The 25,567-nt window shown below is 35.5% G+C and overlaps 1 protein-coding gene and 1 long non-coding RNA gene across 2 annotated transcripts; both read left to right on the forward strand.

Moving 5' to 3' along the window:
- Positions 1 to 376: 376 nt before the first annotated feature.
- LOC128208022 (uncharacterized) lies at positions 377 to 1,843 on the forward strand. Its single transcript, XR_008256816.1, has 2 exons — positions 377 to 497; positions 1,378 to 1,843. It is a non-coding gene; the product is annotated as an uncharacterized LOC128208022 (long non-coding RNA).
- Positions 1,844 to 5,140: 3,297 nt separating this feature from the next.
- Positions 5,141 to 25,292, forward strand: LOC128208019 (calmodulin-A-like). The gene is made up of 5 exons (XM_052911299.1): positions 5,141 to 5,288; positions 6,101 to 6,134; positions 6,683 to 6,811; positions 19,973 to 20,218; positions 23,786 to 25,292. The coding sequence occupies exons 1-5, from the start codon at positions 5,286 to 5,288 to the stop codon at positions 23,818 to 23,820; spliced, it is 447 nt and encodes a 148-aa protein (XP_052767259.1). The 5' UTR covers positions 5,141 to 5,285; the 3' UTR covers positions 23,821 to 25,292.
- The last annotated feature ends 275 nt before the right edge of the window (positions 25,293 to 25,567 follow it).

The raw sequence follows: 25,567 nt of genomic DNA on the forward strand, positions 1-25,567 counted from the left end.
CTTTCATTGGCGCCGCACTGAAGTGCGCGCCTATTATTGGATGGGAATTATTTTTAATTAGCGGCAAGAGCGGTTTTAAATCTGAATGACAGTTGGTTTTTATTGTTATTTTATTATGATTTAAAAAATGCAAATGGATGGCCATAGCATGGATGTTAATAATGCTATTGATGATTAAAAAGTTTGTCTTCAATTTATCTTCAAAACATTATTTCAGAAGAACGACAAATAGGTTTAATAACTGTTCCCGATTCGTTTACGTTTTCAAATTTGTTACCTGTAATCATGTGCCGAAAATGTAAAATGGGTGGACTGGTAATTATAAGATTGCGAATAATTATGTTTTATTTAGTTTTGTTATGTTTACTGAATTCGCCTTATTCCAGAAGCCCATAATGCTTTGCGACAAAGGTGACTTCCGGTTTATTTCCGCATTCAATTTCCCAGTTATCGATACGAGTGAAAGGAAGAGCATAATTGGCAAAATAGATCGATAGGTGAGTAAAACATGTTAGGAACATCAGGTTATACATTCTTCTATAAATATCTACCGTTTTTTGTAAATGTCAATGAAGTTTTCGACGTTTATACCCAACTTCAGTACACATTTAAGTGGGTGGGGTAAAATAACAAATATAATGGTAAAGACTTTCATAGTAGTTCTCAAAGACTTCAAATACATATTGGTTGTTATGAAGTATGCATTCAATCGTGGTTTGTTTAGTTTGTTATTAAATTAAATGAATGATATGTTGCAATTAGTGTGAAATGGTTAAAATCTGCAACTTCAAAACAGTCAAATAAATGAAGCTTAAATGTGATTAAGAAGGGCATTTAAATACTGACTGCTGTGCTGTATGTAAACAAATATGCAGGTCTTAAAATAACAGCTTATTAAGATTGTACTAGTAAATTGTAACTATTTAAATATCTGACTGATATTAAAGCTGCACTCTCACAGATTAAACATTTTGACAACTGTTTTTTTTTTGTCTTCGACTGCCAATTTATGCAAACGTGCAAGAAAACCAGTGATATAAGACTGCTGACAAAACATTGGATCGCAGATTTTCATTTTTAAGTAAATAAAATAATTTTTAATGCATTTTTCTTAAACCGTTAGTAACGCTTTTAAAATTAGCTATAAAATAATAATTTTTAAATGGAGATATAAAAATAGGTGATCTGATTTTTTTTGTCAGCAGGCTTATATCACTGGTTTGCAGATATTTACGCAGAAATTGCCTCTTTCCAAGACAACAAATAAAAAAGTTGTCAAAACGGTATATCTGTGAGAGTGCAGCTTTAACAGTTAAGAGTCTTTTATATTTTTTCTGGCTAAGTTGGATGATGATAAAACTATTTATTTTATTTCAGAGATGTACATTCTTGATGTTTGATTCCGCCAAGTTGATGCTCAACAGGAGTAGGCAGTTGATACCATTGATCTGATAGCACCTGCTATATCAGTAGTTTTACAAGAAAAATTTGTGCAAAACACAAGAGACGGAATCGGTTCAAGAACAGAGATAAAATAAATGAAGTGTGTCAATATAAATGAAAACTTTCCTTGACTGCAAGGACTAAAGAAATGCACACAAGTGACATAAATTTAAATGTTTGGTACAAAAAGTAGACATTTAGAACTTAAAATTATGACACAGGATGTGAAACAACACTTTATAGCCGATAACAGTCGAACAAGAGATTTTTCAAAAAGAAGCAAGATGTGGTTTTTTAACCCTTGGCAACTGAACCTTTAAAGGGATTATTGCATACCAAGGACAATTTATTGTTATTGAATTATATCATGTTTAATGTTATTATTAAATTGTAAAAAATACCGTTGTTATTAATATGATTGTCTATGATCTTTTTATTCCAATGACTGTGTTAACTCCCATGGTTAATATTAAAAAGACATAAAATCGAGTTAACGTTTGTGGGCAATAACTAGCCACCCGGTTAACTTAGTTTGTTGGAGCACCGTGCTTTTTCTGGCAGCCCTTGGTTCGAGCTTTTTCCTATCATGTTACTTTAGTATTGTTATAGTCAATAAGCCTAGGTGTCGTTAGCGCAGTACTGTAGGCCGAATATTTTCTTGGCCCAAATTCAAACAGCCTGGAGATTTAAATGAAACTTGGTACACATGCAAATTTCCAGAAACAATAGGCCCATGTCCAGCAAGATCATACATAATATTTCAAGACTTGAATGATTCAATACATCTGCTCCTATTTATTTTAATTTTCATAACTAAAATTGTTCATCATTGTAAATACAGTGCTCAAGTTTAAAGCTGCATTCTCAGACTGACCATTTTGACAAAAAATGTCTGAAAACCAGTGATATAAGATTGCTGATGGAAGATCAGAAAACATTTTTACAGAATTATCTTGACCGTTTTGACAAAAAAAATGTCTGAAAACCAGTGATAAAAGATTGCTGATAGAAGATCAGATAACATTTGTACGTATCTTTGTTTGAAAATGGATATATTTATGGATAAAAAGCGTTTCTAACGCTTTAAGAAAATGGAGTCTTTTGACAGTGTTTCAAACAACTGAGATCTGTTATTTTGTGAATCATCTTATATGACTGACTGAATTGAAGGCAATGATATCAAAATCAGTTAATCTGTAAGATTGCAGTTTTAAAGGTGCATGTCCATAAAGGTCAATTGGCAGGAGATCTCATTAAATTTAATGAAGAATCATACATTCAATGATGCAATTCAACTTATTCATTTTGATGAGAATCAGCATTTAAAGAAGTTACCATGAGCTCTGATTTTTTGCTGTGCTTTTTTATGACAAATTTATCATTTCTGTAGAAAATGTCTGACACTATCATACAAATTGTAGCAAAAGAAACAAAAAATGGTTGTACAGAATTAATGTTTATTTAAATATCTATAAAAATAGTTGTTCATATAATAAAACATTATGATGCACATTGTAAATGTAAAACATAACTAAAGTACAAGGACATAAAAAAATATTTAATTTTATATATTTATATGATTTTTGAATAATAATATTTCTTATGATAACAATAATAATAATAAGTGTTGAATACTAAGCACTTAACATATTATACAATGTATGAATATCAATAATAACAGTCAAAAAACAACAGTTCAACCAACAAAAGAGATCCAACAAGTACTAGCAATGGGAATCAAACCAATATGACCCAACAGTGATTCAAATAACACTAGTTGTCTATCACACATTCTGTCCAACAAGCAGTCCAAACAACACTGGTGGTCCAACCAACACTTCCAGTCCAACCATTTATAATTGTCCAACCAACACGTATGGTCCATCCAATATAGCGGCCCAGTAAGCAATAGATGCCAAACCAACAATAGCATGTCAGGTACTAGCTGTCCATCACGTTGCTACCAATCTAGCAGCCCAACCAATTGTAGTGATGTTCTTCATTGAAAGTAATGATCTCAGAAGGTAACATCAGCATATTTGAATCATATCTGTAAAGAAAGGAATGGAACATAAAAAGCATATTTTTATAAAAAAGTAAGTTACTCTCAGACTTTTTTATGAATGGGTTTTAAGACAATCTGGAACCCGATTTAATTCCAGGCCTGGGGGTATGCGACTAGTCCGGTGGCCATCACAGGGTTCTCAATAAGTTTCGGTTGAACCGTCTCAAATAGTAAAGTAACCGACCAGCTTCTACTTATTCTACTGAAAATTCATTTAGTTTTCCAAATTTGAACCGGCCCTATTGGCATTTGAAATGTCCATTTTGGCCGGCAGCCGGTTCTTATTGAGAACACTGCATCATAATATTTGAAAATAACAAATCATTTAGAAGACTACACAGGTGACAGCATGACATAATTACTCTAAGTAAAATGTTTATTACATAGTAATAAAATACACACATCAGTATAAATATCAGAATTTATATTGATGATGATTTATTTATGTTCATTCATAAGACTTATTAGTTATACATGGTAATGTACATACAGATTCCTCATTAGATTATGACTGTCAGATAGTAAAACAGACTAATGTATTATTTGTGTTAATTTTCAAAACAAATGTTTTATAATAGATGAGAATTTGTTGTTTATAATACTCCAATAAGAATAGTAACTGCAGTCTTTTCTGAACCATCTACCCCACCCACCAGAACTAACTGTCCAAGTAAACAGTCAAGCGATTTATAGCTCATGACATTCAAATAATATCACAATAATGTAATATAAACTCATTAAAATGACAAATCTAATAAAAATAAATAAATTATAACAAACCTGGAATGATAATTTGTCCGTATTTATCGCTGTTATTGTACTTCGTCATAACCCGGAAATAAACCGGAAGTCACCATGCCGCAAAGGCTTATGGTCTATTGGAAAGTCGAGAATTAGTAAACCATAAGCTAAGATATTTTTTTTTTTTTAATTTTATCGATATCGGAATTAAATGTTCACCTTACTTTATTTGTTAATGTGTTGAAGGTGACATTAGTAAAATTTCATAACGATTGTCCCGAGTTATTTTGATTTAGAACACTACACAGTCAGCGCACAAAATGATTGGTCGAGTCAGTCATGTGATATGATGTTTTCACGGGAACTTCATAAATCTTCGTGTTACACTTTGAAAAGAACATTTTCCCTTTGTTTGTGTCATTATATGCTCGTTGACCGTAACTATTCATTGTTTTTAAACATATAACAAATGCATAAACTATTAGACGGCGCCCTTTGATGCCTTGCATCAGTGGTCTTTCTTGATATCTTATAGGCTGCTAGATTCCTTTAACATTTCTTGTTTCGTGGTAAAAGTACGTATTTGCGGCTAGCATTCGGAACTTCTCGGCAATTTTAACGAAAACAACTGCCGTCAGTGTAAAATCCCAATCGGAACACCTCGGCCAGTATGAAACAATCGGAACTCCTCGGCTAGTATCAAGTCTATCTCGAAGCTTGCCCGCAGATGGCCGAGTTGTTACGATTGAGTATGAAACAGGAATTGTCTCAATCGTAACAACTCGGCCATCTCCGGCAAGCTTCGAGATAGACTTGATACTAGCCGAGGAGTTCCGATTGGAATTGTCTATCTCGAAGCTTGCCGGAGATGGCCGAGTTGATACGATTGTGTAAAATCCCCCTCGATAACCTCTTTGGTGTCTATAAAAATAGTTGTAGGATAACCGGTCTGTGTGATCTCGGATAGAGGAAGAAACACTCAACTCATCTTTATTTCCCTTTTAGGTATTGCAAAAGACACACATCAGGAATAAATATGGTAAGTTACTAATGTCTTATTTTATGGACAGAGAGTTCGTTTTATTTGACAAGAGCCGAAGAGGTTGAACATTATATTTGTCAAGTTATACACAGGTGTGTCATATCGAGTTGTCTTTCTTTCCAATTATTATTTCAATGAAATCACCGTTTTATGGGTCTTATAAGTGTTTCTTTGCGGTTTACATGTATTTGTGTAGTATTAATCTTTGAGAAACCAAAATGATTTCCGGTCAGGCCTGTGGATTACCATATCGCGCTCCGTATTTGAAAAGATTGGGCAGGGCACTTAACAAATACTGTACAAGTATTTACCTATGGGCATATTTTTGAGGCCTGAAATGGGGGCGTTCATTTGCAGTGAAAAATAAATAGAAACTAATACAAACCATGACTAAACAATCCATAAACGCTTATAATTGGCATGAAATTTAAATGAAGATTACTGTTCATGACTTATACTAAAACAGTATATATATATATATATATATATATATATATATATATATATATATATATATATATATATATATATTATACAGTACAATAATACATATATATACAGTACTGTTCACTGTTTAGTCAAGTATCAACCCAAAAACCACTGAAATAGTTTATACATTTTTTTATAGAAATTTTCATGCTATTGACTTTCCATCAAATGATATACCATTACACTTCCAATCAAATAAAATTTGCTTTCTATCAAATGAAGTACACTTTCCATCAAATGAAATTGCTTTTAAAACTTAATGATATTTTGAATTTGTGTATCACATATGGTATGTATGTAATGTGGCCTTTATTTTACAGCCTGGACTCAACTTGAACCCCACACAACAAGCCCGTATGTAGCATTTTTTTCTGAAACAAAATTATGAATGGTTTATTCATACTGGTACTGTGTGTCTCTGGTAGTTTTTTTGTGATGAAAATTTTAATTGAAAAACTGTTGGTGTGCAATATCTCCAGAAACCATTTACTCTTTCAGGAGAATTTTTGAAATTTTTAGAGAATAACAAATACTACAAAAATAATGAAGTAAATAAGTACATTATTTTTGTAGTATTTGGTATTTTCTTGAAATTCCAAAATTTCTCCTGAAAGAGTAAAGTTCTGAAGATATTGCATACCAACAGTTTCTCAATTAAAATTTAGTGACATTTCAAATTGAAAATGTGTTACTAAACAGTGAAAGAATTGAAACAGTAGCAAAAAATGAGGCACAACTTAAATGTCCTCCCTTTCACCCAATACATTCCTAAACTATTTTTTTCATATTTGTGAGAAGGTAGTTATTGGCTGTTTTAGGGAATTCAGCCATAAAACAAACCAAAATATGCCCTTATATAATCCACACATCTTAAATTTTCTTTCCCTCCCTCCTACATGTAGAATTGAAAGAGGCGTTCGTTATCTTTGACACTGACCAGGACGGGAAAGTGGACAGGAGCCAGGCCACCCAGATCATCCGCTCTGTTGGCATTTCACCCACAAACGACAACTTCTCTGACATGTTGGGACGTAAGTAGATACATGTTCTAAACAGTGAAGTTATGTATTTTCATATTATTAATGTCGCTGAATCTTGCATCTTACCCAAATAGAGTTTAAGCTCAACTTAGCACGAAATGCTCAGGAGAAGCTATTAGGATCACCCTGTGTCTGTCATCTGTTGTCATGCTTTAACATATTGCTTCAAACTACATCTCTTCTTAAACCAAAGGGTGTATTTTAAAAAAACTATATAAGAATGGTCCTTGGGTTTTCTCCATTGAAATTTGCTAAAAAATAAAATTCCATACATATCTCTGGATGCCATGGCAACAAAAAGGAAAATCTTTAAAAAAATATTAATGTCCAAAACTATTAAGCTTAGATATTCGGTATTTATCATTAACTAGTGGTCCTCTTCTAAGCTTGCTCATACTGTGCCCCTGGAGTCAAAATGCCACAGGGTCACTTGTTTTACATAATGCAGTCATAGAACAATAACTTCAAAAATATTTTTGTCCAAAACTACTAGAGCTAGAGCTTGTTTGAATTTAGTAAGTCGTTCTCTACCATTTTTGTTGTCAAAACTGACCAAACCCTTGGGGTCACCTGTTTAACTAGCCTGAGAGTTAAATATATATTTTTCCTTGTTAACACGATACAGCCTTCAGTTTTGATAATATCTCGATGAAACTTGTACGGTATCTGTTGCTTTTATTTATTATAAATTTATAATGTTATTGTTTTTATACTTAAAGACTTAATGAAATCTATAGCGCGCTTGCCGAATGGGTATTACCTGATGCCGAGGGTAAATATACAGAGTGAACAATGTCAAATTATTGGACAGCTTTGTTATCAAAAAGCAGCCAGCATCTGATGAGTCTTTCTGTACCCCCTAAAAAGAATAAGTCATCAGCAAGTTCTAGTAGTCGAGTCCCTCAAGATTGATACTTTTTAGCTCGACGATTCGAAGAATAAGGAGAGCTATCCTAGTCACCAGAGCGTCGGCGTAACCACTTATGTTAAAGTTTTTGTACCACCTCAAATATTTTCAAAGTCCATTGACATATGGCTTTGAAACTTTCCACACTTGTACACCATCATACCCCCAAACTGTACACAGGAGGAGGTAACTCTATCAAGCATTTTGACAAAATTATGCCCCTTTTTCTACCTAAAATTTACGTTAAAGTTTGCGTACCACCTCAACTATTTTCAAAGTCCATTGACATCTGGCTTTGAAACTTTGCACACTTGTTTACCATCATGCCCCAAAACTGTACACAGGAGGACGTAACTCTATCAAGCATTTTGACAAAATTATGCCCCTTTTTCTACTTAGAATTTACGTTAAAGTTTGCGTACCACCTCAAATATTTTCAAAGTCCATGGACATCTGGCTTTGAAACTTTGCACACTTGTTCACCATCATGCCCACAACCTGTACACAGGAGGAGGTAACTCTATCAAGCATTTTGACAAAATTATGCCCCTTTTTCTACTTAAAATTTACGTTAAAGTTTGCGTTTCACCTCAAATATTTTCAAAGTCCATTGACATCTGGCTTTAAAACTTTGCACGCTTGTTGACCATCATGCCCTCAACCTGTACACAGGAGGAGGTAACTCTATCAAGCATTTTGACAAAATTATGCCCCTTTTTCGACTTAGAATTTACGTTATAGTTTGTGTACCATATCATGTATTGCATTGAAATCTAATCGAACAGTGATCCATGCATGTTTTGCCAAAACTTTTCAATCCATACAGCGAAAAGCGGCGGAATAGTTGAGGAGGTAACTCTATCAAGCATTTTGACAAAATTATGCCCCTTTTTCTACTTAAAATTTACGTTAAAGTTTGCGTTTCACCTCAAATATTTTCAAAGTCCATTGACATCTGGCTTTAAAACTTTGCACGCTTGTTGACCATCATGCCCTCAACCTGTACACAGGAGGAGGTAACTCTATCAAGCATTTTGACAAAATTATGCCCCTTTTTCGACTTAGAATTTACGTTATAGTTTGTGTACCACATCATGTATTGCATTGAAATCTAATCGAACAGTGATCCATGCATGTTTTGCCAAAACTTTTCAATCCATACAGCGAAAAGCGGCGGAATAGTTGAGCGGAATAGTCTCTGTGACATCTCTTGTTAATATTTATAATAATTTATTTTTTATTATGTCTTGGGTGTATTTTTAGTTACTACTTTAATATTAGACAATATTATAAGGGAATAAAGCAAATAATAAAATTGCAAGTTGATTTTTCATTTTGCAAGTTGCGTCAAAGTTAAATTCGAACCCTGTATTGTGTAAAAAATGCTTGCGAACATGATACAGTCTTCAGTTTTGATTGTATCTCGATGAAACTTGTACAGTATTCAGATATCTATAAGAGGTTGGTTCTTTTTGAAAACAGTGATGTTGACCACACAAACCCAGCCAGTAGAGCATAGGCCCTTTTGGGCCTCTTGTTTTTTTTTAATTCTGGCATGGAGCTTAGATATTTGGTATGATCATTGACTAGTTGTCCTGTACCAAGTAGGCTCATAGGGTAACAACTGGACAAGCCCCCAGGGGACACTTGTTTTATGTAGACCTATATAGGCAGAAACTATATAACTATAGGCAAACATTTGCTCAAATTTTAACTGTTGGATTAAAACTGGCAACACCCTGGTGTCACTTGTTTTTAAATCTTCTTTTTCAATTTTGCTTGGAGTAGAGCTCAAATATTTGGTGTTTTGAATCTGCTCAAATTCTGTCTCTTGGGTCACATATGGCCACCTCACTTGTTTTATGTAGACTTAAATGGATAAAAAATCCTTTTGTTTAAAACAAAAGACATGTATCAAGTTTACTTAAATTGTTCTCCTTACAGTGGTCAAAACTGGTCACACGCTGTGGATCACCTGTGTTACATAGAATTAAATAGGAAAAAAACTTTTAAAACTTATTCTTTAAAACTGCTAGGTCTATTGCTTAGATATTTGGTATGTAGTATTGGCTAGTGGTCCTTTACCAAGTTTTCTCCTGGGGGTCAAAACTAGCCAATGGGTCTCACTTGTTGTACTGCCTTATATAAGAAAATCTTTTCAACAAGAACACTTCTACTACTAGTACTACTACTACTGCTGCTGCTACTACTGCTGCTTCTACTCCTTAATAATAATAATAATAATAATATTGAATTGTGTACAAGATAAAAGATACAACAATCTTTATTTAATGTCGGATATATCATAACAAACATTAGCTCATTAAACTATTTTCCGACATGACAAAACAAACATACCTAACATAAGTTAACAATACATAACAATAAATTGGTGACCTTGAAATAAAAGCGAATTTAGTTTTAAAATAGTAACACATGGTATAAAGTATTTACAAAAGCCATTTATATTCATGCAGACAATTACAGGTTCCTGTTGTGAAATCCTTGAAAATCTTCTTTTTTGAAACCACATTGCCCAGCCCTTTAATATTTGTTATGTATGATATCTTGTATGTAGCATCAAATGATGGCCTTATACTAAGTTTGTTCAAATTATGCCCCTGTGGTCAAAGCTGGCCCCATCCCTTTTGACCTACTTTCTTATTTTTGAAGCTACTGCAATACAATCTGGACCATGTGTACAGTTTTGAAAACAAACATCAATGTTGTACATTGATTACCTTGACTGTGACCTTTTGACATACTCTCTTATTTTTGAAGCCACAGCAATGAAATTTGGACCATGTGTAGAGTTTTTAAAACAAATATCAATGTTGTCCTTGGATGACCTTAACCCCTACAGCATTTGACAATACTCAATCATAGTTTAATCCCTAGTTGCATTGCTTTAACAAATAAACTCATTCATTCTCTTAAAAAATAAAGGTGTAAAATTTTCACTTAGGTGAGCGGATTTAGAGCCCTCATGGCCATGTTGTCATTTCATTTCTTGAAATTTACTTTAAATCTAATTCTCAAACCTGCCCATATCTTTCCATGCTATAAATTTTTCAAACTTGAGTATAGTAATAATGCTACAATCATTCACATCATATTACAATACCTGTTTTTCATAGAAAATGGGCGTATGGGAAGTATCCATTGCTACCAGCTATACTCTTGTTTGACAGTGTTATCAGCCTTTTTAACCAGGTTTTCAACGAAAACCGGGTTATTAGAATGAGGTTGTCGGGCGGGCGGGCGGGCGGGCATCAAACATTGGTTTCTGTTCAATAACTTAAGTTAGCATTGATAGATATTGATGAAACTTGGTGTGTAGGTAGCTTATGGGAAGAGCTAGCTTGGGATTGCTTTTGAGGGGGGTGGGGCTACGGTCAAGGTCACTGATACTAAAAAAAGAAAAATGGTTTCTGCCCAATAACTTTAGTTAGCATTAACCGATATTGATGAAACTTGGTGTGTAAGTTGCTTATGTGAAAAGCTAGCTTGGGATTGCTTTTGAGTGGGGAGGGGCTAAGGTCAAGGTCACTATTACTTAAAATAGAAAAATGGTCATGGTCACTGTTACTTAAGATAGAAAAATGGTTTCTGCCCAATAACTTTAGTTAGCAATGACCGATATTGATGAAACTTGGAGTGTAGGTAGCTTATGTACAGAGCTAGCTTAGGATTGCTTTTGAGGGGGTGGGGCTAAGGTCAAGGTCGCCTTTTACTTAAAATAGAAAAATGGTCAAGGTCACTGTTACTTAAAATAGAAAAATGGTTTCTGCCCAATAACTTTAGTTAGCATTGACCGATATTGATGAAACTTGGAGTGTAGGTAGCTTATGTACAGAGCTAGCCTAGGATTGCTTTTGAGTGGGGTGGGGCTAAGGTCAAGGTCGCCTTTTACTTAAAATAGAAAAATGGTTTCTGCCCAATAGCTTTAGTTAGGATTGATAGATATTGACGAAAGTTGGTGTGTAGGTAGCTTATGTGAAGAGCTAGCTTGAAATTGCTTTTGAGTGGGGAGGGGCTATGGTCAAGGTCACTATAACTAAAAATAGAAAAATGGTTTCCGCCCAATAACTTTAGTTGGGATTGACCGATATTGATGAAACTTGGTGCGTAGGTAGCATGTGAAGAGCTAGCTTGGGATTGCTTTTGAGTGGGGAGGGGCTACGGTCAATGTCACTGTTACTTGAAATAGAAAAATGTTTTTTGCCAAATAACTTTTGATAGCATTTATAGAAATTGATTAAACTTGGTGTGTGTGTAGCTTATGTAAAGAGCTAGCTTGGGATTGCTTTTGAGGGGGGTGGGGCTAAGGTCAAGGTCACTGTGACTAAAAATTTAAAAATGGTGTCCGCCCAATAACTTTAGTTAGCATTGATAGATATTGATAAAACTTGGTGTGTAGGTAGCTTATGTACAGAGCTAGCTTGGGATTGCTTTTGAGGGTGGTGGAGCTAAGGTCAAGGTCACTGGTACTAAAAATAGAAAAATGGTTTCTGCCCAATAACTTTAGTTAGGACTGATAGATATTGACGAAATTTTGTGTGTAGGTACTAGTAGCTTATGTGAAGAGCAAGCTTGGAATTTCTTTTGAGGGAGTGGGGTCAAGGTCACTGTTACTAAAAATAGAAAAATGGTTTCTGCCCAATAACTTTAGTTAGCATTGATAGATATTGATGAAACTTAGAGCGAAGGTAGCTTATGTGAAGAGCTAGCTTGGGAGGTGGGGGTCAAGGTCACTGTTACTAAAAATAGAAAAATGTTCTTCTGCCCAACAACTTAGTTAGAATTGATGGATAGTGATGAATCTTAGTGTGAATATAGCTTATATGAAGCTGCAGATTGAACTTGCTCATACAACAAATTAATTGGCTATAATTTCTGATTGCCCATAACAAAAACCTGGTTTCGTCGCATTGCGGCGCTTCTAGTTTAACTTAATTTAGAATTGGTCAATAACTATATCTATTATTCTCAAACTTTTGAGGGATGTTGGTCTTGGCTTTAAATTTATGACTTGGCTGTCATTAGGCATGCATGGATTTTTAGCTCGACTATTCGAAGAATAAGGAGAGCTATACTACTCACCCTGGCGTCGGCGTTGGCGTCACACCTTGGTTAAGGTTTTGCATGTAAGCACCTTTAGGTCATTATCTCAGTAAATACATCAGTTATTGCATCGAAACTTTGGATATGTATTCCTAACTATCTTGCATACTAAATTTATGAAGTTAGATAACAATTATTTGAATATAATGCAAATAATAGGCCTTTATTATTCGAATTAGAAATTCTGGTTAAGGTTTTGCGTGCAAGCACCCATAGGTTAATATCTCAGCAACTAATTGAGGTATTGCATTGAATCTTTATACAATGGTACTCAACCATCCAACCTACATAAATAACCAAGTTAGATAACTCTAGTTTGCATTTAATGCAAACAATTGCCCTTTCGACTTAGAAATTCTGGTAAAGGTTTTGTGTGTAAGCACACATAGGTAAGTATTTCAGCAACTACTTGAAGTATTGCATTGAGAGTTTATACAATGGTACTCAACCTTCCAACCTACTTAATTAATCAAGCTAGATAACTCTAGTTTGCATTTAATGCAAAATAATTGTCCTTTATTATTCGACTAAGAAATTCTTGTTAAGGTTTTGCATGTAACCACATTTAAGTCAGTATCACAGCAAATATATCATGTATTGCATTTAAACTTTAGACATGTATTCCCAACTATCTAATCTACTAAATTAATGAAGTAAGATAACACATTTTTGAATTAATGCAAATTATGGGCCTTTATTAATTGACTTAGAAATTCTGGTTAAGGTTTTGCATGTAAGCACACATAGGTTAATATCTTAGCAACTACTTGATGTATTACATTGAAACTTTATACAATGGTTCTCAACCATCCAATCTACTTAAATAACCAAGTTGGATAAATCTAGTTAGCATTAAATTCAAAAAATGGCCCCTTTTTTATTCGACATAGAAAATCTGGTTAAGGTTTTGCATGTTACCACTTTTAAGTCAATTCCTCAGCGAATACATTATGTATTGCATTGAAACTTTACACACAGGCTCCCAACCATTTAACCTTCTTATTTAATCAAGTAAGATAACTCTATCTTTTATAATATATAATTTTTGCCCCTTATTATGCGACTTTGAAATTCTGGTTAAGGTCTTGCATGTTAGCACACATAGAATAATATCTCAGCAACTACTTGATGTATTGCATTGAGACTTTATACTATGGTATTCAACCACCCAACTTAATTGAATAACCAAGTTAGATAACTGTATTTTGCAAATAATTGCCCTTTATTATTAGACTTAGAAATTCTCGTTAAAATTTTGCATGTAACCACATTTATGTTAATATCTCAGCACATCATGTATTGTATTAAAATCTAATCTAACAGTGTTCCATGCATGTTTTGCTAAAACTTTTCAATCCTTACACTGAAAAGCGGCGGAATAGTTGAGCGCGCTGTCTCTGTGACAGCTCTTGTTCATAAACATCTCTTGTTACTTTCTTGTTTTTTTGCAATGTATTAATATCCAAATGAAAGGAAAGCAACATTAAAGTTACAACTTCACAGCAGATGCAAAGCTAGCATAAGTAGGTTTATTAGTATCCTAATGGTAGAGCATAAAATTATATTAGGCTATGGTTTGAATAACATTTCAGTTCCAAATGATCAAATTCATAGTTATTTTTATGCCCCCCTATAAAGAAGAGGGGGTATATTGCTTTGCACATGTCGGTAGGTCTGTCCGTCCATCCGTCTGTAGACCAAAGCTTGTCCCAGTGATAACTTTACAATTCCTAGATGTATTGTCATCAAACTTGACATGAAGGTTGGGCATGAGTAGTAGATAACCCCTATTGATTTTAAGAGTCATCAGGTCAAAAGTCATGGTCACAGTGACCTTTAATAGTAAAAGGTTGTCAAAGCTTGTCTGACTGATTACTCTACAATGCCTTGACCTATGGTCATCAAACTTGACATGGAGGCTGGGCCTGACCAGTAGCTGACCCCTATTGATTCAAGGGGTCATTGGGTCGAAGGTCAAGGTCACAGTTACCTTGAATACTTAAAGATTGTCAGAGTGAGAACTTGACAATGCCTGCAACCATGGCCCTCAAACTCGACTAAGAGGTTGGGCCTGACCAGTAGATGACCCCTATTGATTTAGGGGGTCATCGGGTCAAAGGTCAAGGTCACAGTGACCTTGAACGCAAACTTAACAATTCTTGGCCCATATGGTCAGCAAATTTGACATGAATGTTAGGCCTGACCAGTAGATAACCTCTATCGATTTTAGGGGTCATCAGGTCAAAGATCAATGAGAAAAGGTTGTTTGAGTGATAACTTGTAAATGCCTGCATCCATGGCCCTCAAACATGACTTTACTATCGATTTTAGGGGTCATCAGGTCAAAGGTCAATGTGAAAAGGTTGTTTGAGTAATAACTTGTAAATGCCTGCATCCATGGCCCTCAAACTTGACTTTGGTGTTGGGCCTGACCAGTAGATGACCCCTTTTGGTTGTTTGACAAACATCTCTCGTTAAAAATATAGTCAATTTGGTCCTGTGATAACTCAAGTATCAAAGCTAGGTTCATGAAACTCATGAAAATCAGTATGTGGATAGAGGTTAAAATGGAGATTATGCACATTAGTTTATTTATTTCATCAGGCAAAGTTATGCAAGGTTATGGTCCTTGACTTATTAAAAATACATCTGGGACCTATCAATAGGAATGTCACACTGTACCTATCACTAGGGATGTAATACTGGATCTATAACTAGGGATGTAATACTGTACCTATCACTAGGGATGTAATACTGTACCTATCATTAGGGAGGATATACTGTACCTATCCCTAGGGATGTAATACTTTACCTAATCACTAGGGATGTCACACTGTACCTATCACTAGGGATGTAATACTGTACCTATCACTAGGGATGTCACACTGTACCTATCACTAGGGATGTCAAACTGTACCTATCAGTAGGGATGTAATACTGTACCTATCACTAGGGATGTAATACTGTACCTATCACTAGGGATGTAATACTGTACCTATCATTAGGGATGTATTACTGTACCTATCACTAGGGATGTAATACTGTACCTATCACTAGGGATGTAATACTGTACCTATCACTAGGGATGTCACACTGTACCTATCACTAGGGATGTCACACTGTACCTATCACTAGGGAGGTAATACTGTACCTATCACTAGGGATGTAATACTGTACCTATCATTAGGGATGTCACACTGTACCTATCACTAGGGATGTCACACTGTACCTATCACTAGGGATGTAATACTGCACCTATCACTAGGGATGTCACACTGTACCTATCACTAGGGATGTCACACTGTACCTATCACTAGGGATGTAATACTGTACCTATCACTAGGGATGTAATACTGTACCTATCATTAGGGATGTATTACTGTACCTATCATTAGGGATGTAACACTGTACCTATCACTAGGGATGTAATACTGTACCTATCACTAGGGATGTCATACTGTACCTATCACTAGGGATGTCAAACTGTACCTATCACTAGGGATGTAATACTGTACCTATCACTAGGGATGTAATACTGTACCTATCACTAGGGATGTCACACTGTACCTATCGCTAGGGATGTCACACTGTACCTATCACTAGGGATGTAATACTGTACCTATCACTAAGGATGTAATACTGTACCTAATCACTAGGGATGTCACACTGTACCTATCACTAGGGATGTAATACTGTACCTAATCGCTAGGGATGCAATACTGTACCTATCAGTAGGGATGTCACACTGTACCTATCACTAGGGATGTAATACTGTACCTATCACTAGGGATATAATACTGTACCTATCACTAGGTATGTAATACTGTACCTATCACTAGGGATGTCACACTGTACCTATCACTAGGGATGTAATACTGTACCTATCACTAGGGATGTAATACTGTACCTATCAGTAGGGATGTCACACTGTACCTATCACTAGGGATGTAATACTGTACCTATCACTAGGGATGTAATACTGAACCTAATCGCTAGGGATGTAATACTGGATCTATCACTAGGGATGTCACACTGTACCTATCACTAGGGATGTAATACTGTACCTATCACTAGGGATGTAATACTGTACCTAATCGCTAGGGATGTAATACTGTACCTAATTGCTATGGATGCAATACTGTACCTATCAGTAGGGATGTCACACTGTACCTTTCACTAGGGATGTAATACTGTACCTATCACTAGGGATGTAATACTTGTACCTTATCGCTAGGGATGTAATACTGGATCTATCACTAGGGATGTCACACTGTACCTATCACTAGGGATGTAATACTGTACCTATCACTAGGGATGTAATACTGTACCTAATCACTAGAATGTCACACTGTACCTATCACTAGGGATGTCACACTGTACCTATCACTAGGGATGTCAAACTGTACCTATCAGTAGGGATGTAATACTGTACCTATCACTAGGGATGTCACACTGTACCTATCACTAGGGATGTAATACTGTACCTATCACTAGGGATGTAATACTGTACCTAATCGCTAGGGATGTCACACTGTACCTATCACTAGGGATGTCACACTGTACCTATCACTAGGGATGTAATACTGTACCTATCACTAGGGATGTCACACTGTACCTATCACTAGGGATGTAATACTGTACCTATCACTAGGGATGTAATACTGTACCTATCACTAGGGATGTCACACTGTACCTATCAGTAATACTACACCTATCACTAGGGATGTCAAACTGTACCTATCAGTAGGGATGTAATACTGTACCTATCACTAGGGATGTCACACTGTACCTATCACTAGGGATGTAATACTGTACCTATCACTAGGGATGTAATACTGTACCTAATCGCTAGGGATGTAATACTGGATCTATCACTAGGGATGTAATACTGTACCTAATCGCTAGGGATGTAATACTGGATCTATCACTAGGGATGTCACACTGTACTTATCACTAGGGATGTAATACTGTACCTATCACTAGGGATGTAATACTGTACCTAATCGCTAGGGATGTAATACTGTACCTATCACTAGGGATGTAATACTGTACCTAATCGCTAGGGATGTAATACTGTACCTATCACTAGGGATGTAATACTGTACCTATCACTAGGGATGTAATACTGGATCTATCACTAGGGATGTAATACTGGATCTATCACTAGGGATGTAATACTGTACCTATCACTAGGGATGTAATACTGTATCTATCACTAGGGATGTCACACTGTACCTATCACTAGGGATGTAATACTGTACCTATCACTAGGGATGTAATACTGGATCTATCACTAGGGATGTAATACTGGATCTATCACAAGGGTTGTAATACTGTACCTATCACTAGGGATGTAATACTGAACCTATCACTAGGGATATAATACTGTACCTTATCACTAGAATGTCACACTGTACCTATCACTACGGATGTCACACTGTACCTATCACTAGGGATGTCAAACTGTACCTATCACTAGGGATGTAATACTGTACCTATCACTAGGGATATAATACTGTACCTATCACTAGGGATGTAATACTGTACCTATCACTAGGGATGTCACACTGTACCTATCAGTAATACTGTACCTATCACTAGGGATGTAATACTGTACCTATCACTAGGGATGTAACATTGTACCTATCACTAGGGATGTAATACTGTACCTATCACTATGGATGTAACATTGTACCTATCATTAGGGATGTAACACTGTACCTATCACTAGAGTTGTAATACTGTACCTATCACTTGGGATGTAATACTGAACCTATCAATAGGGACCGTACCTATCACTAGAGTTGTAATACTGTACCTATCACTAGGGATGTAATACTGTACCTATCACTTGGGATGTAATACTGTACCTATCACTTGGGATGTAATACTGTACCTATCACTAGGGATATAATACTGTACCTATCACTAGGGATATAATACTGTACCTATCACTAGGGATGTAATACTGTACCTATCACTAGGGATGTCACACTGTACCTATCACTAGTGATATAATACTGTACCTATCACTAGGGATGTAATACTGTACCTATCACTAGGGAGGTAATACTGTACCTATCAGTAACACTGTACCTATTACTAGGGTTGTAATACTGTACCTATCACTAGGGATGTAATACTGTACCTATCACTAGGGATGTCACACTGTACCTATCAGTAACACTGTACCTATCACTAGGGTTGTAATACTGTACCTATCACTTGGGATGTAATTCTGTACCTATCAATAGGGACTGTACCTATCACTAGAGTTGTAATACTGTACCTATCACTAGGGATGTAATACTGTACCTATCACTAGGGACTGTACCTTATCACTAGGGATGTAATACTGTACCTACATGTATCACTAGGGATGTAATGCTGTGCCTTTTACTAGGGATGTAATACAGGGATTTCTTGCATACCGGACGTGTGTGTCATGTGACCAGTGCTGGAAAATACCCATCTTACATACCCCATTTAAGATGAGTCACGCGCAACAACGCGCCACTTCTTATTTCATTTATTGTATGGTTTAGGAAAATATATTATGCCATTTCAATAAAGCGCAATCAAATATATATGTTTGCAAGACTTTTAATTAAAATTGAAAATAAATAATCGTTAAAAACCGCTATTTTTAGTTATTCAAAATTACTGCGCTTTATAACGTCAGTAAACAACGTCGCACGCGCTTTTTGGTGTAATTGTACAAAAGTTCGTTTTCAACGTCATTTTTTCCACAAATTGATAAATTTAGGTATGCAAGTAAAAATATCAATCATGTTTTTCCGGTCCAGATCGAAAAATCCGACCCTTGGGCACGCTGGGTGGCTGGTAACTCGGCAAGCCTTGTTACCGGCTTAGGCACGTGCCCTCGGGTCGGATTTTTCTATCCGTACCGGAAACACATGATAGATACTTAAAGTAAAACTGGATTTAACTCTGAACCAGGATAGTAGTTTCTTCGGGACATATCTGCTGTCAGTCCCCATTTGTGCCTGCCGCCCCAATTGCAAGCAATTAAACAATAACAACTACATAACTGACTTGAAATGTTACATTTTAAAGCTAATAAAATATGTTTTAATTGCAATGGTTGTATATTTTACCAGAGAGCGAGCGTTTGTTCAGCATGGAAGACCTGAAGCGTGTCATTCAAACGAAGGCGCCAGCGTTGGAGACACGTGAAAGTCTCCTTGATGCGTTCCGCATCTTTGACAAAGATGGTAATGGCTACATTGATGCCAAAGAGTTACGTCACGTGCTTGTGCACCTGGGAGAGAAGCTGAAGGATGACGAGGTGGACGAGATGTACCGGGAGGTAGATATCACGGGAGATAACCAGATCATGTATGAGGGTAGGTAACTCTTAACATTTGTTTTGATAATGTAACATCATGTACTAAGGTAGGTAACTCATAATTTAAGGGAGATAACTGTAAAATCACACTAAAGAAACGAGATTAACCAATTCATGAAGGTAGGTAACAAGAGTCAACTGTAAATTACAGTAGATAACCAGGTCATGCATGAAGGTATGTAACTCCAAACATCATGGGAGATAACTTTAAATTAATTAATATTGTGTAAACACTCGCTTGTGAGCACGATACAGTCTTCAGTGTTGATTGTATCTCAATGAAACTTGTGCAGTATTTAGATATCCATTAGAGCTTGGTTCCTTTCGAAATCCAGCCAGATCCGACCATGCATGCCTAGATTATGGGCCTTGAAAGTATTAAAAAATAAGTTCGTCAGTAAACAATTGCTTGTGAACATGATACAGTCTTCAGTTTTGATTGTATCTCGATAAAACTTGTACAGTATTTAGATATCCATTAGAACTTGGTTCCTTTTGAAAACCAGCCAGATCTGCCCATGCATGCCTGGATTATGGGTCTTGAAAGTAAAAAAAAATGCTATTTTAAGCTAAGTCTACATGAGGGAATTCTAATTTTAGCCAAGTTTACATGTAAAGTCACAATTACTTGTGAAGGTTTGTTCAAATTATGCCCCTGGGGTCATTACTGCCCCCCCCCCCCATGGAGACACCAATGCGGCAAATGCAAACGACCTTGGCGACGTTGGCGGAGGCCCAGGGAAGAGTTCTCTTTTCTATGTAAGAGATGGCCCCACCCCTTTTGACTTACTTTTTAATTTTTAAAGCTACAGAAATGAAATTTTGACCATGTGAACAGTTTTGAAAGCAAATATTTTTTACCCTCAGATTACCTTCACTTGGCACATATTAAAATAGTCCATGCAACTAATCTGCTTACAACACTTCCTGTTCTCAGATGTTGAACGTGCAGCATTTTCAGCTAACCCAAACACAAAAAGTGAACTATATATTTGTTGCCTATTGCTCAAATGTACATGCTCTGGATTGAAAATGACCACAAGAGCCATGCCAGTAGAGCATAGGCACTTTTGGGCCTCTTGTTTCATAATCAGTGCTTGTCCGGGCCATATCTTGGAATGAACTTAAGGTATTAAAATTAAACTCAAAATATAGACAGATGGCAATGAGAGGAAATGCAGTATCACAGCTTTGTCTGTCCCTTTCTTTCGGTCCTTCTGTATTACAATATAAGTAACTGTACCTAAATTCATTGCTACTGTTTACAATATTAAAGATTATAGGTGTGCTTGACCACTTATTCTTAACCAGGTTTTCACATAGTGAAACTGGTTGATTTTTATCTCTATTGGCCAAAGGCCATTTTAAGCTCTATTGGCCAAAGACCAGAAGTGTCTGTCGTTCATGCATTCATCTGAACACAATTGCTTGTTAATGTTTGTACAAATTATGCCCCTGGGGTCATTACTGGCCACGCCTCGGGGGTTCACAGGTTTGGAATACTTATATTTGGAAATGTTTTAAAATGTTTTTGTCTAAAACTGCTGGGCAGACTCTTGCTATTTTGAATAAGGCACCCTTTAATGGTCCTCTGCCAGGATTGTTCAAATTATGCCCCTGGGGTCAAAACTGGCCCTGCCCCAGTGGTCACAACTTTCATAGAGACTTACATAAGAAAAACTTTCAAAATCTTCTCGTTTCAAACCACAAGGCTCATACAATTGATATTTGTTGTAGAGCATCATAATAATTATGATGACCCTCTTCCAAGATAGATAAAAATATGCCCCTGGGGCCAAAGCTGGCCCCACCCCCAGACCTACTTCTTTATTTTTAAAGCTACAGCAATGAAAGTTGGACCATGTGTACAATTTTGAAAACAAATATTTATGTTTTTCTCAGATGACCTTGACTGTGGCCTTTTGACCTGCGTCCTTATTTTTGAAGCTACAGCAATGAAATTTGGACTTTGCGTACAAATTTGCAAACTAGTATCAACGTTGTCCTTGAATGGCCTTGACTGTGATATTTTTACCTACTTTCATATTTTTGAAGCTACTGTTATGAAATTTTGACCTTGTGTACTGTTTGTAAACAGATACTGTGATGACCTTGTTTGTGACCTTTTGACCAACTTTCTTATTTTTGAAGCTACAGCAATGAAATGTGGACCATATGTTCAGTTTTCAAAATCATTATCAATGATTTCCTTAGATGACCTTGAATGTGACCTTCTGACCTACTTTCTTATTTTTGAAGCTACAGCAATTAAATTTGGACCATGTGTACAGTTTTGCAAACAAGTATCTATGTTGTCCTCAGATGGCCTTGAATGTGACCTTTTGACCTACTTTCTTAACTTAAGCTACAGCAATGAAATGTGGACCATATGTTCAGTTTTCAAAACAATTATCAATGATTTCATTGGATGACCTTGAATGTGACCTTCTGACCTACTTTCTTATTTTTGAAGCTACAGCAATTGAATTTGGACCATTTGTACAGTTTTACACAAGTATCAATGTTGTCCTCAGATGACCTTGAATGTGACCTTTTGACCTACTTTCTTAATTTTGAAGCTACAGCAGTGAAATATGGACCATGTGTACAGTATTAAAAACAAGTATTAATGTTGTATTTGGATGAACTTGACTGTGACCTTTTGACCTACTTTCTGATTTTTGGAGTTAAAGCAATACAATTTGGACAATGTATACAGTTTTAATAACAAATTCAATGATAGGCTTTGATGACCTTGATTTTTTCTGCAATTTCGGGATCTTTGAGTAAAATAGTGATAAAATAAGTGTTTTCACATGTATTACCAGGAAAACTAAATTTTGGTCCAAAAACATGAGCGAGTCCCTATGGTTCTCTTTGAATGTGTCACAGTGTGCTGTAACTAGTATGTACATGATTTGGATATTAGCTACTGTCACTGGCACATATAAAAATAGTTCATGTCATTTAGCCGCCACTAGGTCCATGAGTCCATCCATCCATCTATGTTTTGGCTATTTCTCAGCAACTGCAAGTCTTATTCACTGAAACTGTATGTTTAAAGGCTTAGATATGATATTAAAGACATATATTAGCATTGAAAGTGAATGTATCCATAGCTTAGTGATCAATAAACCTGGTTTCTTGTCCGGGAATGGTACTTAGTCACATTTGTTGAAGATAGGTCAGTCTACTTTGCACAAATGAGAAGAAGTCGTAAGCAAATTCTGTTGTCTGAAAAGAGCTAGTGTTTTAAGATGTTGATAACAGTGTATGATGTGTACGGAGATAAAAAACATTTAAATTGAAAGTTCTTACATACACATGCATTTAATTTGAATATATCTAAACTAATTTCTTACATTATAGTATTTTTTTCTTTTTTCACTAAGTTAAACACAAACAGTTTACTTAAATAACATTGACCATTTTGTTGTTTGTTCCAAAGTCGTTCTTAAAATCATCAATATCATTGCAAAACACTAACTAGTACATGTATTCACAGGGATTGACTCTTCGAAGAATATACCGTGATAGTGTTTAAGAATTCAAATTGATTTTCCAGATATTGTACGTGCCATCGAATCCTGCATGAATTGAGAGAGACAGATGATGTGATCTGCCACCGACCATCAAAATAATATATTATCATTCCATGTTTGGTGGGGAATAGCTGCAGTGGAGGAATGGCTGGAAACCAGTTTTAATTTCATCTCAAAGGCTCTTTAAAATACATCTGCTGTCTTTTTAACCCCTCCATGTTGTACAAACAATGTGGTCTTAGGCAAATCAGAGAGTCTGAGACTAATGTTACCAGTGTTAATTTAATGCAACTGTGAACATAGAATTAACAATTTTAAATTATGAAATTAAATCATGCTGATGCTGTATCATATTTTTCTCAAAGTAACATTTTTGTCCTTTAATTTGTTGTTGTGTAACTAACAAAGTTGGACGATCCTAATATGTATACATAAAACTGGCTTGCAGTGATTCCCTCAGCTAGTTTTTGCTAGACTATGTGTTTCTGTTCTGTTACATGTATTTATATATTGTTCCTGAGTTGCCTGTATTTTCATACTTAAAATCCAAGTTCTGTGTTGCATATATCATGTTAACTATAAACAATCATTAAAAGCAAAAGATACAGTTTTTAATTTGTTAAAATTATTAACTGCATTCACTATAATGTTCTTGGTAAAAGTTCATCAAGAACCCTAGTTTCATACCTAGGGTGTAATCTCTGACCCTAATAACTTGGGTATTATCTCTGACCCTATTAGTATTCTTGATGATTGTACCCCCTGGTGACCAAAAGATAACCATTTTTAGCCGGATTTTTTAACGCGAAATTACAGTTTATAGAATGGTGGGTGTGCTGGCCATTTTTCAAGTTATGGCGTAACAATTCTGCATTTTAATTCCATGTCATAAATTCAATAGTTTTATCCAATTATTATGAAACTAGGTTCGAGTACTTTTCTGAATGTTGTCTTCAACAATTATGAATATGTGTCACCTCAGGTCAAAAACTAGCTCACTAGGTCAAATCTTATAAAAAAAATCCCCATAATACTTTTTTAATAATTTTTTCATAAATTTGGTCAGAATATTTATGAATACAGGACATTTCTTTTTAACCTGTCGTTCAGCTTCAGTATAATCAAAACAATAAATGGTAGTAAAAAGCAATTTCTAATTATTGCCCACTAAACAAACATTCTATTGAAAAAACGCCATTGTCAAAATAAAATATCCGGCTATAATGTGGCTTTCTTGTTAAGTTCAAACATCAATTTATAATGCTTTTATTTTGTATTTGTGATTTCATTTGTTCTAGCAAGCTTAATGAAAAAAACTAGGATGTTTATAATTTCTCTACAAAGGTTGTGATAACAGTGTGAAATATTTATTGATGTACATTTTCATTATTATCGATTGGTTCTTACATTTCATCGTATTGATGATAGACTTACATACGACTACTTGGCATGATATTTGTGTTCAGAAAAGGGACTCGTAGATTTTGTATGTGTTACTGTGCATTACGCCATAAAGCGAACAAAAATAGACTTTTCTTTCTTTTTCCTTTCCCCTTGAAAGAATTACTATGTTCTCAAAATAAATGTGTTGGGGTTAATGAGTGAGCCGGCTGTATCACTCTCCTTACCACCAAATCAAATCCACTGGTGAGGAGTTTTTCGTCCATTTGATGAACAATGTTTTCTTGTCGTCTCGTACAATGGATGTTCTTATTAATTGAGTTAATGTAATATAACATTAACATTTATGGTGTGAGGGTTTTCAGTTAATACAACCAGTGCATTTTTAGCTCACCTGAGCAGAA

This window comes from Mya arenaria, chromosome 11 (genome assembly GCF_026914265.1).
Source record: "Mya arenaria isolate MELC-2E11 chromosome 11, ASM2691426v1".
NCBI lineage: Eukaryota > Metazoa > Mollusca > Bivalvia > Myida > Myidae > Mya > Mya arenaria.

Coding starts and splice junctions, on each gene's coding strand:
- LOC128208019 (XM_052911299.1), top strand. Junction 6,135..6,682: donor GAACCCCACACAACAAGCCC/GTATGTAGCATT, acceptor TCCTACATGTAG/AATTGAAAGAGGCGTTCGTT. Junction 20,219..23,785: donor TAACCAGATCATGTATGAGG/GTAGGTAACTCT, acceptor TTGATTTTCCAG/ATATTGTACGTGCCATCGAA.